At 39.1% G+C, this 19,402-nt stretch overlaps 1 protein-coding gene across 2 annotated transcripts in view; it reads left to right on the forward strand.

The window, feature by feature from the left end:
* Nucleotides 1-14,680: 14,680 nt before the first annotated feature.
* ALG6 (ALG6 alpha-1,3-glucosyltransferase) overlaps nucleotides 14,681-19,402 on the forward strand; it is a 56,080-nt gene continuing 51,358 nt past the window's right edge. Inside the window, exons 1-2 of one of the 2 annotated variants that reach the window (XM_059899087.1) lie at nucleotides 14,681-14,794; nucleotides 18,790-19,061. In XM_059899087.1, coding sequence (XP_059755070.1) covers nucleotides 18,980-19,061 — 82 coding nt within the window. In that variant the 5' untranslated portion in view covers nucleotides 14,681-14,794; nucleotides 18,790-18,979. Of the gene's footprint in view, nucleotides 14,795-15,698; nucleotides 15,763-18,789; nucleotides 19,062-19,402 lie in introns of those variants that run through there. The other variant, XM_059899094.1, reaches the window with a different exon arrangement.

Raw genomic sequence — 19,402 nt, forward strand, 5'->3', positions numbered from 1 at the left:
GGTCGAAAGGATTAAATGAGATAATACTTGTAAACTCTTCAAATATTAACTGCCTTGGGAACAGGAACCATATCTTTCCTTTTCTCCTGCCTAGCATATAGTAGGCGCTCAGTAACTGTTTTTTGAATGAATAAAAATGGCTTAGCCTGGTGTCTGGAACATAGTAAGTGCTCAAGAAAAGAACGCTTTATGTATCACCTTCTCTAGTAATCTTCAGTTGCTTTTGCTGCCCAGCATCTATTTGCTGATTTTCTAGTAGCAAATCCCCAGTTCTCCTTTGTGAAACTTCCCCTCCCTTATTCTCAGTTCTTGAGGTTCTGGTGGGGCTGACCCCATATCTCTGCTCCGCGAGTTGGTATGTGGCCCAGGCCTGGCCCAATTTAGGACAGTGAGAGTCAGACCAGATCTTTTTCTGGACCTAATGTGAGAGAGATTCTCTCTTTCCATCTAGGCTGCGAAGTTGGTAAAAGGTAATCTTGAAGCTGCTGGTGGCCATCTTGTTCTATATGGAAGAATCTGCCCAGGAATCATGTTAAATCTTGCACAATGAAAACAATGTACCAGTTAGAATGTGTTCAGTTGCAAGAAAATGAAAACCCAATTAATGGTGACTTAAGCAATGAAGACATTTTACTACGTAGAGGTATACAGCCCAGGACTGGTACTGTGATTCTGTAATGTCATCAAGCAGGTGGGCTCTTCTATCTTTCTGTTTTATCATCCTCAGCTTTTGGTCATTATGCATATTACTTTTGGTAGAGAGAATAAAAACTCCCCAAAGATGTCCACATCCATATACTCAAAACCTATGAATGTATAACTTTTAATGGCCAAAGGGACTTTGTAGATGTGATTTAGTTAAGAATCTTGAGATGGGAAGAGTAATCTGGTTTATCCAGATAGGTCTAATGTAAACAATGGTCCTTATAAGAGGGAGGCAAGAGAGTCAGAGTCAGAGAAGGAAATGTGTTGAAAGAAGCAGAGGTCAGAGAAACAGAGAGATTTGAAGATATTATGCTGCTGATTTTGAAGATGGAGGAAGGGGCCGTGAGCCAAGGAATGCAGGCAGCTTTTAAAAGGTGGCAAAGATCTAACTTCCAGAACTGTAATATAATAAATTTGTCTTTTTTTTAAAGCTACTAAGTTTGTGGTAATTTGGCAATAGAAAATTAATACATCACCCATGGTTGCAAAATGGCTGTCAGAGCTCCAGGTATTTTTGTATTTAATGCAGGAAGAAGAGATAGGAGCTAGAAGGGAAGAACACACTGCATTTATCCCTTTTGCTAGAAAAGGAAAAAACATTCACAGACGCCCTACCAGCTGACTTCCCCATACACATCACTGACCAGAACTTGGACACAATGGCTACTTGTACCTGCAAGGGAGGGTAGGAAAGTGTCTCACTTTCCAGCTTCATTTGTTTTGTAGATGGGTTCAGTTCATTATTAATGAAAGCATAAGAGGTTATGTTGGGGTGTAGAACCTGGGAGTATATGATTGAAGGTGCCTTTCATCTGGGAGCAAGGGCCATGGGAAAATCTTGGTCCTATGTGCTGTGTGTCATTCACCCACAGCAGCCTGAGGCACGGTGATGGAGTGTCTCAGAAACTGGGCTTCTCATAATCCGGGGTTCAAGTATTTTTGGAAAATGATAATGGAGAGCATTTGAGAGCCTTTGGCTGGGGAGTACTGGTGTGTGCCTTGAACCAGAGCACGGGAAGCCTGTGTTCTTCATAAGTGGATTCTTCCCATCAGGCATTTGTGGAGAGGGTCAAGCCTGCTCCAAAACTGTAAGAAAGAGTGAAAGCTGAAAACTTATAGTCAGAAGAAGGGCCCTAGAAAGCACAAAAGAAGGTGAGAGCTGGAGTGGAGAGGGGAAAGAGAGGTAAAATCAAGTATCCTATTAGGGATATAATGTAGAGAAATCTAGGTATGATTTTCATCAGTGTTTACCTGCTTGATAGTTCTCTTGTGGGGACAGGCTTTCCTCAGTGAGAGGCAGTGATGAGATTGGTGATCATAGTCAGAAGCTTAGATAGACTCCCTGGCATACAATGGATGTCTGGGCAAAGGATATGGCAACTGCAGCTTTTGACAAAAGTTCAGAAGCCTGCTGTGGTATACCAGAAGAAACACACAGCACTGAGAACAACAGAGTGACTTTGACAGGGAGATAAAAGCTAAAAAACAAATTAAGTTGGCTTTAGTAGGGATCACCCTCATTGGCATTGACTGGACAGTAGGATTGCCTTACTAGTCCTGCCTGTTGGATAGAAGTTTGTTTGTTGGTGTGGACTTTCCATGTATCTGAGTGAGGGAGTACCATCCTTGATCCCCATCCCCACCTCCTAAAGAAATATAGGTATACATGTATGCATAGATGTATATGTACAAAGATGATCATTGTATCAATGTTTATAAATAACAAAAAAGCAGAAACTGCCTAAACGTCCATCTGAAGGGGACTGGTTAAATGAATTATGCTATATTATCCATATAATGGAATGCTCCAATGCTATTTATATGGCTGATATAAATTCCATATTATATTAAAGGAATCGAGCAAGATGCAGAGCAGTGTGCAGAATATGCTCCCATTGTGGGGACTTTGTCTCTGGGGATGGGGACTCAGGCTTTTGAGAGGAAGGAAGACATATTTTTGCTTGTTCTGATTTTTTTTTTAACTGGAGGTATTATACCAGTTATCTATTGCTATATATAACAAATCACTTCAAAACTTAGTGACTAAACAACCATTTTCTTTGGTAACAATTCTAAGCGTGAGCAGTTAGGGCTGGGCTCACCAGGTAGTTCTCCTGGTCTTCTCTTGGTCACGTGGCTGCAGGCGTCTGGTGACTGGACAAGAGCTGGGTCATTTAACGTGGACTCATTTAGGTGTCTGGCTGTGGATGCTGGCTGTCATGTGTGCCATCTGCCTCTAGCAGGTCAGCCTCAGCTTCTTGATATGATGCCTGTGTCCAAGGAGAGCAAGAGCTGAAGTTGCAAGGCCTCTTGAGGCCTAGACTCACAGGAACTCACACAACACTTCTGCCATATTCTGTTAGTCAAAGAAAGTCACATGGCCAGCCCAGCTTCAAGGACTGAGGAAATAGACTCTATCTCTTACAGGGAGGAGCATCAAAGAATTTGTGGCCAATTTTAATCTACCACACACACATATTACTCTTTCCAATAAAAGGCTACTTAATTAAAAAAATAAGTATGTAAACAAGTGGGACCTAATCAAATGTATAAGATTTTGCCCAGCAAAGGAAACCATAAACAAAATGAAAAGACAACCTACAGACTGGAAGAAAATAATTGCAAACGATGTGACTGACAAGGGATTAATTTCCAAAATATACAAACAGCTCATGCAACTCAATATCAAAAAAACAAACAACCCAATCAAAAAAATGGGCAGAAGACCTAAATAGACATTTCTCCAAAGAAGACACACAGATGGCTAACAAATACATGAAAAGATGCTCAACATCACTAATTGTTAGAGAAATGCAAATCAAAACTACAATGAGAAAGCACCTTACACCACGCAGAATGGCCACCATCAAAAAGTCTACAAATAGTAAATGCTGGAGAGCATGTGGAGAAAAGGGAGCCCTCCTACACTGTTGGTGAGAATGTAAATTGGTGCAGTCACTATGGAAAACAGTATGGAGGTTCCTTAAAAAACTAAAAATAGAGTTACCATATGATCTAGCAATCCCACTCCTGGGCATATATCCGGAGAAAACTCTAATTCAGAAAGATACATGGACCCCAATGTTCATAGCAGCACTACTTACAATAGCCAAGACATGGAAGAAGCCTAAGTGTCCATCAACAGATGAATGGATAAAGAAGATGTGGTACATATATATAATGGAATATTACTCAGACATAAAAAGAATGAAATAATGCCATTTGTAGCAATATGGATGGACCTAGAGGTTATCATACTAAGTGAAGTAAGTCAGAAAGAGAAAGACAAATATCATATGATATCACTTACATATGGAATCTAAAAACATAGTATGAATGAATTTTTCTGCAAAACAGAAAGAGACTCATAGACATAGAAAACAAACTTATGGTTACCACAGGGGAAGCGAGGGAAAGGGATAAATTGAGAGTATAGGATTAACAGATACACACTACCGTATATGAAATAGACAACAAGGATTTACTATATAGCACAGGGGACTATATATATATAGTCACTTTGCTGTACAACCTGAAACTAACACAATATTGTAAATCAACTATACTTCAATAAAAAAAATAAGTATCAATGCTATTTGTAGTAAATTTATGGTATTTTAATAATTTGGTAGAACTTTGGAGATTAGTATAAAAACCGTCTAATTGTATAAAAAAGGAAACTGGTCAGAAAGGTAAAGTATTTTGGATAAGATAACATAGTAACAGCATCAGGATTAGAACCAGGTCTCTGACTTCCAGCCGTGTACTCTTAATCCCACAATAGGATTTCTTTTTGCAAACAAAGCTTATTAGTGATCTTTGCTCTAGAGAACCTGACAACATAGCTCTACTGCTTTTATACTTAAGAACTTTAAAGGTTATAGCTCAACAAAGCAAAGGAAAAGACTAAAGAAAGAATCCAAGAAACAATTCTGAGAAAAGTAAAATGGGAATTTGAATTATCTAGGTTATCTAGTCTCATTGCTCCTTTTTTTTTTTTTTTTAAAGAAACATAACCTTAGTGTATCTGTAGAATAAATAATTCACCAATCATAAATAACTTGGTTAAAATTGCTTTATGAAATGTTCAAATGGGTCTAAATGATTTTTCCTCTTGGGATATTTTTAAAAACAAATGTACTGGGACTTCCCTGGTGGCACAGTGGTTAAGAATCCACCTGCCAATGCAGGGGACACGGGTTCGAGCCCTGGTCCAGGAAGATCCCACATGCCACGGAGCTACTAAGTCCCAGCGCCACCACTACTGAGCCTGCGCTCTAGAGCCCGTGAGCCATAACTACTGAGCCCGTGTGCCACAACTACTGAAGCCCGCGTGCCTAGAGCCCATGCTCTGCAACAAAGAAAAGCCACCACAATGAGAAGCCCATGCACCGCAAGGAAGAGTAGCCCCCGCTCACCACAACTAGAGAAAGCCCACGTGCAGCAACGAAGACCCAACGCAGCCAAAAATAAATAAATAAATTAATTAATTAATTAATTTTAAAACAAACAAATGTACTGTCAAGTATATTCAAGTTATTCTTGTTGATTCCACTGGGAATTCAAGCATTCTCCAGCAGCTCTGCTTAGTCTTTAATTAACATAATCTTTATTATTAATTGGTTGGTTAACGAAGTTTTTAATTAATTCAGCAAAATGTTTATTGTGAACCCACTAATTCAAAATATTGTGCTGACAATTGTAAAGAATATAAAATAGAATAAGGTATTTACTCTCATCTTAAGAAGCTTAACTTCTTGTTGGGGGCAAACATGTATATAGTTAACTATAACACAGAGGAATGAATTAGGTGCTGTAAGGGAGATATTAGCAAAGTGGAATAAGAATATAGCAGAACAATTGTAGTAATGCCAGCTGGGCAGAGTGGTAAAGGCTATATCATTTGTGGCAGAAAGGAAGAAGAACCAAAAGAAACTTTTTCTATGTATAGAGTGGTTAATAGAATTTCTTCACAGGAAGTGGAAGTTGGGGAATTTAAAAGGTTTAAATGATTAAGATGCATGTCTGGGTTATTGGGAACCCTCAGAACAGATAGTCATTTTTTCCCTAAAAGGGAATTTTTGGGGTACATAAAGTTCTGAATTGAAGAATCCCTGTAATCATTATTACGTATGGATATCTGGATTGATGGAGTCTACCGAACAATTAAAATCAAAGTTCTGGCATGCCGAGGAAGCAAAAGCAGGTAAGTAGCCTTTCTAACAGAATTCTCCATTAACAGACTTACTTCTTTTTGGGTTTGCTAACACAGTACAATAGATTGTAAACTTTGATGAAAGAGGGGAGACACAGGAAGATAACTTCCTAATTTATGTATTTTTAATTTTTATATTAAAGGTTTATCTTATGTTCATTCATTGACATTTTCTTTTGTGTTCAAAGATCACCTAAATAAAAAGGTAAACAGCCAGGCAGAAGTTCCTTAAAAGACAACAACAAGAGAAAAATACTCAAGTTGGCCCAAGTTGCCGTAAGAATGAGTGGTAAAATATTTCTGTTCATTAGAAGCCCATAAACTACTCCTTTCAGAGCCTTGAAATCCTGAGAATAAGTTGAGTTGATGTGAGGGTGCAGTTTTAACCAGTTATTGTTGCTTTTTTGGTTTAAATAAGACTTGGAGTCTCATTTTATGAGTGCCTATGTTATTTTTTCAACATCTGGTCACCTTATGATATGCAGCAGCTAATGGAGCACAGGATGTATATCATTGGATAAATAAGAACACTATTTTTCTTGAGGGACAACACATATTCTTGGGACTTTTATTGAGTTATGTTTTACTAGTCCTAAAATATTTAGAGTTATATACTTAAAAGATACAGAGCATAGGTATTACATCCACAGAAAGTATTTTAGTCAGTGAATGTTCAATGTAGCAGGTAGAGATGAACTTAGCACGTCTTGTAGACTGAACTGGGAACAGACTCTTCAGCCATAAAATGCACTTAACAGTCTATTTAATAGTGGTGAGGTCCTTGAAAATGCAATATCCATGCTAATCTCACCTTTTTCTAAATCACAGATGAAAAATAGGTCAGTTAGGCAGAGCCTTCTCTTTCTATTTAAAGTGTGACATTTAATCTATTTAAACAACTACCAAAACTTTATTAATTCAATGTAAGATAAGCGTGCTGAGAAAGTAGAGAAGTTTATTAAGAACACAAGGTTTTCCAAAATTTGATCTGGATGTCTTAGGTTTTAGGACTCAATAAAAATCCCTACTTGGTGGTTTTGATCAAATCGGTAACACCAAGGAGAGACCAGGAAAAAAGCAAAGCAGAAAGTAATTAAATCTTACACTGTGAAATGGCTTAAAGGAACTGAGTATTTTACAAAAAGTAAGAGGCGAAAATTTAAAAAGGAGCCTCCAGAGAAAGCCTTTCCACTTCCCTGATGCCTCTAGGGAAAATTCATTTGGGAAGAGAAGTATACACAGACAAGAAAGCTTCCAGCAGAGAACAAACCAAGGAGTCAAATTAGGGCTTAATGCAACTAGATACCAGCCTTGGTGCATTTCATTTAAACCACAGTGTTCTGTAAAAGTCTATGCAGAGGAAAATGCAGGGTATCTGATAAATCGTAATTGCACTTCACTGGGGTCTATTTTGGAGAATGACTGTTCACACTTTTCTTCTCCAGCCTCCTCATTTATTTGAATAGGATTTAGTACTCTCTGGCCCCACCCTCACAATCAGCCCAAATGCATACCTAGGATAATGCAATAGTTCCAATCTTTCCCAAGAACAATTATAAAGAACAAGAGCTCCATTATTTGGATAGTAAACACAATGATACTCTACTACAGCTTTGTATAGGGGTTTTGGGAAAAACTTGCGGCTGTTTTCTGTTTGTTTGTTTTTAATTTTTCTTATCATATGTTCTTGGGTTGCAGGTGTCAACTGAAGGGAGAGGATGTTTTCCATTTCCTAGCCCTGTTCTCCAGATCCTGAAAGAAATTCTAGAGGAGAAAGGGCACCCAGAGGTTATGAACTGACTACTGTGGATTCAGTGACTACGGTGGATTCAATATTAGTTCTGTTCAGTTCAGCTCTTATTCCAGAAAACTAACTCCATCAATTATAGAAAATAACTTTTTATAGATAGTTTTTTCCAAACCTGCCTTCACTGCATATCCAGAAAGGATTATTTTCCTTCATGCCATCAAAGCACCTAGGTTCTTCCCTTCATTTTATGAGAATCATTCAGGTGATATGTAGTAGCTACTATTATTGGGCACATGTGGTATCTCATTTAGATTTTTAAATCCAAGTTCCTAGAGGCAGAGTGCTACTACTGACAATATCTGCCATCTCCTTTCTCATTAAAACCAAACCCAAAACCCACTGTAAAACAAAATGGTGATTAAAAAAAAAAATCACACCCTACATATTTTGTGTCCTGGCCCTCTCCTCAGTGCTCTTTTTTAGTTTGGTAATCTTTTTAAAAAATTGGTGAGCAAAAGCTAGGAAGCAAAGGCTTTATTTTGTGACTTACCTGTTTTTCTGGTACGGACTTTCTTTCTTTACTATAAATAAAAATTTACTTAAAATCTGACTTTAATTCTTGATGTATTTACTGTAAAATTTACAAGTTGGAACCTCCTACCATCTTGATTTATATGATTTTAAAACGGAGTTCTTATCATTTCCCTTGGGGAGACTTTTTGGTTTGAATAGTTCTTACTGGCAGGTTGCCTCCTTTATATTTAGCCCAAATTTTCATTTTCAAAGGCCATTTTAGACAAGTACCATGATAACTCTAGCCAATGGATCTGTGGGCCACATAACAGAGTGTGACAATCCACTCAGTTGTGAAAGACACGAAGATAAAGTAATAAAGTTGCATTTGTGTTATCACATTGGCTTTACAAATCTACTTAAACATTGGCCCATCAGTGTTTCTCATTATTGGAAATTATAGATGTTTATAATTCTCCAAAATATGTTGGGCTAAGTTATATCATATATTTAAATTTAAATTCAAAGTCCTGGACTGAGAGAGATGTAGATTTGTGACACTCCTTGGAGGTTTGGGGGTCCATGAACCAATGAGTATATTGCATTGCCACATTAAAGATCTCTTTTTATCTGTAAAGATATAAGCACCATCCTATATTTTAATAACTTTTAAAAACAGAATTTTAAAATCTTATGAGTTTATAAAGCTTAGACTTACATACCAAATTATATCTGTGGACCTTTATACATTTATATTTCTTCTGGCTTATTTGAATAACATCTGGATAAAAATAAAGATATAAAAATGATGTTCTTAGAATTGTTCCTAGATTCTGTGACAATAACACCATTCCAACTATATGGCAGGAACATGTATTATTTCTTTTATGGCCCAAATTGACAAAATTATATGTATGATTATGTACATATATACAGTTGAAAAATCTGTATTTGTATGAGAGTAATTCCAAGTGGCATCTGAAAGTGACAGCAAAAATAACAATAATTTATATTCTCCTGGGCTGTACACAATACTGGTCTATAAACACCTTAAGGGCAGGATATTTATTCAAAAACTATTTGTTGAATAAATGAATATATCCATAAGTAATTATAAATGAACTTGATTAGCTTCATTTAAGCAGTAAAGAAATTTAAATAATTATACTTTCACAGTAGATAATGCAGTTTTATGTTGATTCCACTTTGGTCTCTTTCAAATAGGGGCTTAGTGTCTGAAGTTCCCAAAACAGTTCATCTCATCTATAAGGCTATTTCGTGGTTTGAAACAAGGGTGATTCTGTGTGTGTGTGTGTGTGTGTGTGTGTGTGTGTATGTGTAAAAAGGGAGAGGGAAGGGAAGGGAGAGGAAGGAAGAGGGGGAGAGGGAAGAGAAAGGTAAGTTGAATACTCTATAAAGAGAATCTTTCCCATATCAACTACTTGGCTACCCACTGGAATAATTTATATAACAAAGACAGAATAACTACTTGATTCTTTTTCTTTATTTACCAGTTTTCAAAATAATGAGTGGTTTGCTAGCTTCCTCCATTGGTGACCTTTTCTTTTTTTTAAAGTATCTTTACGAGTGCATGGACAATGTGACAGACAATTCACGTTTGATGTGTTTCAATCCATTGTAGTTATTATGCTTACTGATGCTCAATGTGTCCCATCCGTGGCCCTCGGGAGTCTCTTCAAGATGGCTCTGGGGCTTCCCTGGTGGCGCAGTGGTTGAGAATCTTCCTGCCAATGCAGGGGACACGGGTTCGAGCCCTGGTCTGGGAAGATCCCACATGCCGCAGAGCAGCTGGGCCCGTGAGCCACAGTTACTGAGCCTGCGCGTCTGGAGCCTGTGCTCCGCAACAAGAGAGGCCGCGATAATGAGAGGCCCGCGCACCGCGATGAAGAGTGGCCCCCGCTTGCCGCAACTAGAGAAAGCCCTCGCACAGAAACGAAGACCCAACACAGCCATAAATAGAAATAAATAAATTAAAAAAAAAATCATTTAAGATGGCTCTGGAGTCTTTCTGACATTGACCCTAGTAGTCTTTGATAGTTTCCTTGATACCTGGTGAACAAAAGTTTCCAGATTTATTTTTATGGATTTCTTTTCCAAACCTGTAATTAGCTACTTCTGTGATCTCCCTTTCCTTTTTAGTAGAAGTGGCGTTTCAAGACTACAGTCTGTATGCTAAGGATGCTCATTGTTATTGAATTGGTCTTTGTTTTTAGTCCTTTCAGTAAAAAGAGCTAGGAAATATTTCCTCCCTCTCTCCCTCCCTCCCTTTCCTTCCCTCCTTCCCTCCCCTTCTCTCTCCCTCCATTTTTTCTCTTCAGTAATTAGGTAAAATAAATCATAAGTTCATATTGATACTTAACTTCTATCTTACACCTTTTACTCCTTTCCCACACCAAGAATCCTGGTATCAAAATACCGGGATGGTAGAATCTGAATATCACATAAATCTTCATTTTCTTTACCCCACTTTACACATACAGTAGTCTTAGAATAATAACACTAATCCTAATGCCAACAGCATGAGTTCTAACAACAATCATTTAATTTTTTTTAACAGATCTTCTTTTTCTTAGGGTATATTGCACTTGGGATACATCATTAAATTACAGTGTTTTAAAGTCACTTGGGGGAATTCCCCAGTGGTCCAGTGGTTAGGACTCCACACTTCCACAGCTGGGGGCCCGTGTTTGATCTCTGGTCCGGAAACTAAGATCCCTCAAGCCACGCAGCATGGCCAAAAAAGAAATAATAAAGTCACTTGGAACATTTATTCTCTGTGTAGTTGAGGCACCAATTGGATACACATTGTATCCAAATTTCTTTTGTTTCATTCTATTTCTGGTTTTGGGGGATTTATTTTTTTCCACTTAATTTTGTTTTATAATTAACTTAATTTTCAAAGTTCATAATCATACTAAGGACAGTCTTCATCAATATTTTGTCTTTTTTTTAGGGGTGCAAAAAATGAAAATGACTTGAAAATGAATGAAAGTAACTAAGATTCATGTTTAATTATAGTCCTGACATCTATTTGCTGTATTTCTTAGGGAAATTACACAATGTCTCAAACCAGCATTTCCAACAAGTGTGTTTCATGAACCACTCTGTAGGGTGGGATGTCAGAGTTGGGTTGGGGTGTGGGGATAGGATTTCATGGTTAATGGCTGAAAATTCTGTATTCTCTTGGAGAGTCATGACTTATAATAACACACAAAAGCCTCTGAGAAAACCTGGAGTAAAGAATCCTTTTTTAGATTTGTGTAACCCATTGTTTTCAAACTTATCTCTATATCAAGAGATCGTCCCCATACTTTTCTTTTACCTTTTTTTTTTTCTTTGACAATAGGTATCACACTGAATGACAGTTCTGTGGAACATACTTTGGGAAATGTTGATCTCAAGTTTTCCTGTATGTCCAAAGAGGATAATAATACCTGTTCTACCATTCTCAGGGTTATTGTGAGGATCAAGTGAATTGGATATGAACAACTTTTAGCATATAAAAGAGAACACTATTTTGCCAATGGCTATATGGAAATTTGGAGGTTCGCTCTAACTCTATGCTGCTTACGTGGACTTATTCCCCGGAGGAGGCAAAGGTATGATGAAACCTGGAGATTTCAGAAGAATGGCAAATGACATATAAGGGTCAACTGAGGAAGATGTACAGAGAGGAAAAAATTATTTCAAAGAACAGCTATGATCAGATGAATGGTTTTCACCTAGAATCAGGGAAGTCCTGGGCTTGATATAGGAAAGGGCTTGTTTTCTTAATAAGTGGAAGTGATCTAGAGACGGGACTAGAAACTACTATAAAAGTATGATTTGTGTGAGGAAGTTTGCCTAGTACATTGAGTATTCAGAGTACCTTTGATAAGGTATGTACTAGTTTGTTAGGGCTGCCATACAGAAAACCAGAGACCGGGTGGCTTAAACAACAGAAATGTATACTCTCATACTTCTGGAGGCTAGAAGTCCGAGATCAAGGTGACAGTGGGGTTGGTTTCTTCTGAGACTTCTCTCCTTGGCTTGTAGACTGCCATCTTCTCCAGGTCTTCACATTGTCCTCTGCGCGTCGGCATGTCCGTTGCCAAATTTCCTCATCTTATAAGGATACCAGTCATAATGAATTCGGTTCTATCCTAATGACCTCATTCAAAATGCATTTACTGAGCATCTGTTATATATAGGCACTGGACATTCAGAGGTGATAGTACCTAGTGGAGGGAAAGAGCAGGAGGAGGTATATAGATGTAGTGGTGGGGCAGTTCAGGTATGAATTAGAGGCTTTGACGTTCCTTCCACTATTTATTCAATGAACATTTTAAGCATCAACTTTGTTCTAAATACTGTGTCAGAAGCTATTGGGTTGGGAGGCAGAAAGGAGAGACTGATACCAACTGTCATCATTTGAAGATGTATCTTTTTTTTTTTTTTTTGAAGATATATCTTTTAACACGTATTGATATTTCTGAAATTATATGTGTTTTACAATCATAGTAAGTTTAGATGGTAACTTTTGTTTCTCTCTCAGTGGTGCATAAAATAGTGGTGCTTCTTATAACTGACAGAGCCAATTAGATTTAATAAAACATGATTTTTGGTCTGCCAAACACATTTCTTATTCACAAGGTGCTTAATATTTATGATCCTGTGATGTACTGGATTTCCTCCTACCCACATAATATCCTTCATCAGCTTGCCTTTTTCCTCTTGGCCTTAAATATGTGTGTACTCAAGTATGGTTGTCTATTTTCTTTTTGTACTGTCTCCATGTTTCTTCAGCCAAATGAAAGATGTTCATATCTCTATCTTCCGCCCCAACTTCTTTCCTGGGCTCTGATTCAAAACTGGTACTTGAATATTACTACTTTGTTGTCTTGATGTCACCTCGAACTTAATACAATCCACCATATTTCCCTCCAAGCCAGTTTCTCCTTCAGGCTTCTCTAGATCTTTCAGTTCTGGTAATTCAGACTTGACACCATGGGAGCCATGCTTGACTTTCCCCTCTCCTTTGTTTCACTTCTACATATCTACTGTGTTACCAAGATCTGTATATTCCTCCTCTGGCATTGATCTCTTCCTTTCCAGTTCCACTATTGCCATCTCAGTCCTGGCTCTTGTCTAATCATGCATGGACTACTAAAAAGATTTCTACTTCTCCCTCTGATTTATCTTATCCCTTATTACTACTTTAAATTTTCTCTAACACTTTACTGTACACTTGCTAAAAGTCATTACATGCTAAGTCATTCAATGGTCCCCTTACTGATCACTGAATAAATTCTGAACACCACAGCCTGGTATTCAAAACTCTCCACAATTAGTCCTTTCCAGCTTCATCACCCACCATCTCAACTGGAGGAAATGTTCTGCACTTTTCAACTGCCACAACTTTGGCTTGAACCATTTCCTTTGTCTAGAGTCCTACTCCCATCCTCCTGGCTTATGAAGGCCCAGGCTTTCCTTCAAAGCTCAGCTGACTTCTCCAGGGAAAGCATTTCCTGATAGTTCTTAGTTTACAGTGGACCCTCTTCTCTGAACTCCTACAGTACTTAATGCATATACCAGTAATCTGACCTTTAGCATCTGTTCTATCCTTTTATGCATGAAAATGACTTTCCAATGAGAATTAAATCTCTTGAGGTCAGGGACTTGGCCATATTTCTTTATATTTTCAGGGCTGATGGTCTTTTAAATACAGTAGGATGAAATTTTACTTTTGGAAGTTTACCTAGCCCACTCACTCATTTCAGAGATGAAGAAACCGAGATCCAGAGAGCTGTTCAGATCCACTTAGTATAAAGCCATAGCCAAAGCCAAATATTTGCTGGTAGTTACGGATTACAGAGGGGTTGGTTTTTACAGAATGGCAAGATTCAGAAGGGGGATATGAGGGCATTCTTTGACTAAAGGAAGGGAATGTGGTTATTACTTGCAAGTTTGGGCGTAGGTGATCCAAGCTGACTGATGGAGATTGTGTGGTGGCTACTGGAGGGCAGGGCTGCTCTTCTGCATCACCAACAGTCTCTCAAAAATGGCTGGACGTTCAGTACTCTTTCTTCCATGAAGTGACTTCCCAGCCTTCATACCTTCTTCTTCGCAGACATGTAGCTTGAAGAAAGTAAAGCAGGTTGGCTTTCTGGCTCCTCGAGGGCACAGGTCCAGAGGAAGATCTCCTGCTCGCTGGTGAGGACTAGCCATGGGGCTGTCCACTGTGGGAAGCGAGCCAGGACGCGCCCCTGACAGGAATCCGTGGACTAAGCAGCCGCGCAAGCCTTGGCCACGATCCCAGGAAAGAAGAGCAAGGGGCTTTCCACCTGCCCCAAGCCTCACCCGGACGCCGGGCCTCTCGGGTTCCAGCCGCTGGTGCTCCGCCTCCGAAGCCGGCCACCTCCTCTCCGCGCCTTTTCCCCGCCCCACCCCTCACGCTCGACGGGCTCGCTCCCGCGCAGGGCACGCGGGCGGACCGCGAGCACGCGGACGCGGAAGGAAGGCCGGCGGGGCACTCCGCCGCGGGGGCGAGCGCGCAGGCGCCTTCCTGGGACCGGCTGCGGCGCGAATCCCCGCGTTCCGCGGGCGGCGGGGTAAGGGGTCGGCTCCCTGCCGTTCTGGGGTGCGTGGCCGGGGTGGGGAGAGACTGGGGCTGGCGGCCCGGCTCCCGGCACCGCTTCGCTCAGAGGACCGGCACGCGAGGCCTCCGCAGACCAGCCCGCAGGCTCGCTTGGGAGTCGGCTGGGGGACGCGGTGACGGTGGGGGGACCCTGGGCTGGAGCGGCTTGGCACCCTTGTTCCTGCGGTCCTGAGGGTCTGGCCCGCCGGAGAAAGGGAGAGACACATCAGGAGGGGTCCCTTTGGCGAGACGTGCTCACCTGGGATAGCAGTACTCCCTGGCTGTGGTGTCCACCTGGGGGAGGGACCTTTCAGACTGAAAGGAGCAAGTTCGGCCCTGGGACGTGTACGGCAGACTTTTTTTTCTGTCCAGACGCACCCTCGGGGCAAAGTAGGACGGAAAACTCCTCTGCTGCCCGCGTGGCAACTTCGTGGCGCGAGGATGGGTTAGGAAGTTATTGTGCTTTGCTTTACAGATGGGAAAAGTAATAACCCTTTTTACTGCTCAAGGAGAAGAGATCGGTTAAAAGTCTCACATAATATCTTTAACCATAAAGGACTCAGTAAAATTAGGTACCTTCTTTCACACACGAAGATCTCCGTTCAGCAAATATAATACTTTATGAGTAATGAGTACCTGCTTTCTGCCAACATTGCTCTAAGCGCAGGGAACCGAGCCACGACTAAGGTAGGAGGATCCCTACTTGCCTGGAGCTTATATTCTAGCTGGCAAATAAATGTAATTTCCTTTATACTTTTTAATTGGAATATAACATGTACAAGAAAATACTGTACACAAATCATAAATTGTAACTAGTTGATTTATCATTAAGTAAACACATCTTTTAACCACCACTCAAATCAGGAAGCAACATTCACAGCATCTTCTCAGGAGACCTTCCTGGAGACCTCTCCCAATCGCCATCCCCTTTCCTCCCCAAAGGTAACCTCTTTCCTGATTTCTAACACCACTGATTAGTTTTGCCTATTTATGAGCCTTTTGTAAATGGAACCATATGGTGTGTATTCTTTGGTGTCTAGCTTTTTAAACTCAAGATTATGTTTGTGAGATTGTTTCATGTTGTGTGAAAATATAATTTCTGATAGTGAAAAGAATTAGGAAGAAAATAAAAGAAGGTAATGGCACAGACAGTAAGAAGTGGAAACCTTAGTAAGGGTGGTCAGGGATGAACTTTCTGAGGGGATGACTTGAGGTATAAGATGAATGACAAAAGATTGGCCAGTGAGCTGGCTTAAGAGCATTCCAAGCAAAGGGAATAGAATTGGAAAGGAACTGAGGTATGAATGAAATGGGCAGGTTCTAGAAAGAGGGAAGACCTTGTGGGAAAGTGGGAGGAGATGAAATTGGAGAGGTAGGCAGGATCTTATGGCTGAGGTATTTGGATTTTATTCTAAGCGTAATAGATGCCAGGAAGAGATGTTTTTGATGTCCTTCAGTTTTTAACATGAACCACTTGTGGAGGATGCGAAGGCCTACTCATTTTACTCATTAAAGAAACCCTACAAAAGTGGCAGTACTTGTCACTTACTGGGGATTAGGACATGTTGGGAGACGAAATCATCTTTTGTATTGTCAGGATTTATATTAATTTAGACATATAATATGCATCCAAAATCAGATTTAAAACACAGTTTAGAAATTAGTTATTTGTTCTCCACTCTAAAACTATTCTTTTCAAGTTGTTGCTTAGCTTCTGCTTGAACCTTTCAAAGAGGAACTCCTTTCTCAAGAAGAAGCTTATTTAATTTTTGGACAGCTCTAGTTGTTAGAAAAGTTTTTCTAATATTTAATCTAATATTGGTCATCAGTTCTGTGTCCATACAGAACTGTAATTATCATCTGTTATCTGTTGCTTCCCTTTAAATACTCAAGCAGTTGATTTTTGTTGGTTTTTTCACATTTAAGTGCAGAACTTTGAATTTATTTGAATTTATCCCTGTAATGATTTCTGGAGTTAGATTTGGTCCATCATAGATGTTGTCCAAATCTTTTTGGATATGATTCTTTCATCTGTCAGCTGTTCCACCTTTGTGCTTCTTTTTTTTTAATTTTTAAATTTTTTAAATTTTTAAATTTATTTGTTTACTTTTGGCTGCGTTGGGTCTTTGTTGCTGTGCGCAGGCTTCCTCTACTTGGGGCTACTCTTTGTTGTTGTGGTGCGCGGCCTTCTCACTGAGGTGGCTTCTCTTGTTGCGGAGCACGGGCTCTAGGCACACAGGCTTCAGTCGTTGTGGTTCGCGGGCTCTAGAACGCAGGCTCAGTAGTTGTGGCGCACAGGCTCAGCCGCTCTGCGCCATGTGGGATCTTCCTGGACCAGGGCTCGAACCCATGTCCCCTGCATTGGTAGGTGGACTCCTAACCACTGCGCCACCAGGGAAGCCCCACCTTTGTGCTTTTAACAGACTTGATCAGAAAAGTTCGCTGGTGGCCTAGTGGTTAGGATTCCTTGCTTTCACTGCCCGGGGCCTGGTTTCAATCCCTGGTTGAGGAACTGAGATCCCGCAAGCCACGCGGTGCAGCCAAAAAACAAAAAAACTTGATCAGCATATTATTAGTTAAGCATTATGTTCTTTTAAAGTTTATTATGATTATTAAATGTCATTGGTTGTCTTATTTTTGTTACTTAAGGTTCCTGGGGAAGTACTTAAATATGATTATCTGGAACTGTGGATTATTTATTTAACTTGTTTGTATTAGTGATTTAAATTTCCAAGATGGAATATTAGTTAAGCTGTATTTTTAAATCCAGGAATTAGCATTTGTAAAGTCAATTTTAAACTTGATATCTCAGCAGAAAATAGAGTGTTGTATTGCAATTCTGAAATATATAGTGCAATGCGTTGTTAAAAGGGGCTTTTCGAGTTAGACTAAAAAAGGATTTGAAAAGTTTATAATGGCCTATAAACTGTGTCAAACCTGAAATCAACATCGGAAAGTGATTTAATTTTAATTTCTCCTCCTACCTTGCCTCTGTGGTAAAATTTCTAATGAACAGTGGAATGATCAAAGGTGGATGCAGTAGGAGGGAGGAAAGAAAAAGGGAATTTATATAAACCAAATTTGAATAATATATTCACATAGCCTTATTAAATGCTTTGAGTCATTCTACCTGATTGAGATGCTAGACTTATTAGTTCTAGAGTTGTCCCTTGCTATTTTTAAGTAAGAAAATACTTTTTTGACCTGTAGGTAGAATATGCCAATTTTTCCCTAAAATTTTCATTTATATATTAATTGCATTTTTCTGAATATATGTAAATTAAATTATATCCTGTGGTTAAAATGGCCCATGATTTTTCAAATCTTTGAACTTTTAGAACCCCGACCCAATAGGGAAAAAGTAAAAAAAATGAAGCACGTAAGTGGTTAATTGTATTTTACTGCTTTTGTATTTTCTCTTAAGAGTTGGGGCTATTCTTATTGATTCTTACAAAGGTTCATTCTTTAGAACGGAAAGTTGGTGTAGTTAGTTCAAGTATATTTTGGAAGAAAAGAAAAATCAAACTACATAAATTACTTTAGTGGAAGATTTTCTCAAGCTGAATAGAAAGATAAAAGTCCTCTTTCTGTCTGCACCAAAGGTAAAATCACCCCTTTGTTTATCTTTGTGGTCTTGTTTTTACCTGTAGGTGAAAATTCTCTGTTTAGAACTGACCTACTATCTACATATCTCTGCTGTTTTTCTTCACTCAGACATATTTCCTTGTGAGAGCAGATCCTTACTATATCTTTAGATATATTGAGTCACATTTAATAGGGAGAGCTACCTTTTGAGGTACATTTCCCAACTAGAGGACTAGGGGATAAGGAACTTAAAATTATCCCCTTTCCTCGATTCCCTGCCTCCGCTTCCCCCACTTCTCCATCTTTCTACTTGGTTTAATGGGTTTGTTGTTGTAGGTACTATGCTCAGCTAAATCTTGGTATCTTTTTTCTTTTTTCCTGCAGGCTACTTCTTCATAGACATAAAAATCAATATTTAACTGGAAACGAAGCATCACTTAAAATCCTCTCAAATTCCTAATTCCAAAGAATTGATAACATTTCTCTGATCAAGAAAAGAAGTGATTGACTGCGTGTTAAAAGTATTCCGGCATTGGTCCTGTTATTTTTCCTCTCCCTAAATTTGAGAAGAAATATGGAGAAATGCTACTTGATGACAGCTGTTGTCTTACTAGGACTAACAGTACGGTGGACAGTTTCTCTTAATTCTTACTCAGGTAATGCATTTTTCGTTTAAGATAGGTAAATAATTTTTTGAATCAGTTTTCTTGTTTGTTTTTTGAGGTTTTTAGTTTTTGGTAATAGTTTATAGTCTTCTGACCGGGACAGAGAAGAATTTTAGGTTTTATTGGTGTAGTCAAGAAAGTACACTTAAGCATCTAATTCTAATAAGTAGAATTTGTATAAGAGCTAAATAGAAGCATGGGCTTTGTGATAATGATAAAACAAAGATGTGTTTTAAATGGGAAGATGACAGGTTGAGAAACAATGATCTATTAGGCATTGAAGAGAGAAATGAGCTAGTACTTCAAAGGGGGAGCAGAATCAAAAGAGGCTT

This window comes from Balaenoptera ricei, chromosome 1, assembly GCF_028023285.1.
Source record: "Balaenoptera ricei isolate mBalRic1 chromosome 1, mBalRic1.hap2, whole genome shotgun sequence".
NCBI lineage: Eukaryota > Metazoa > Chordata > Mammalia > Artiodactyla > Balaenopteridae > Balaenoptera > Balaenoptera ricei.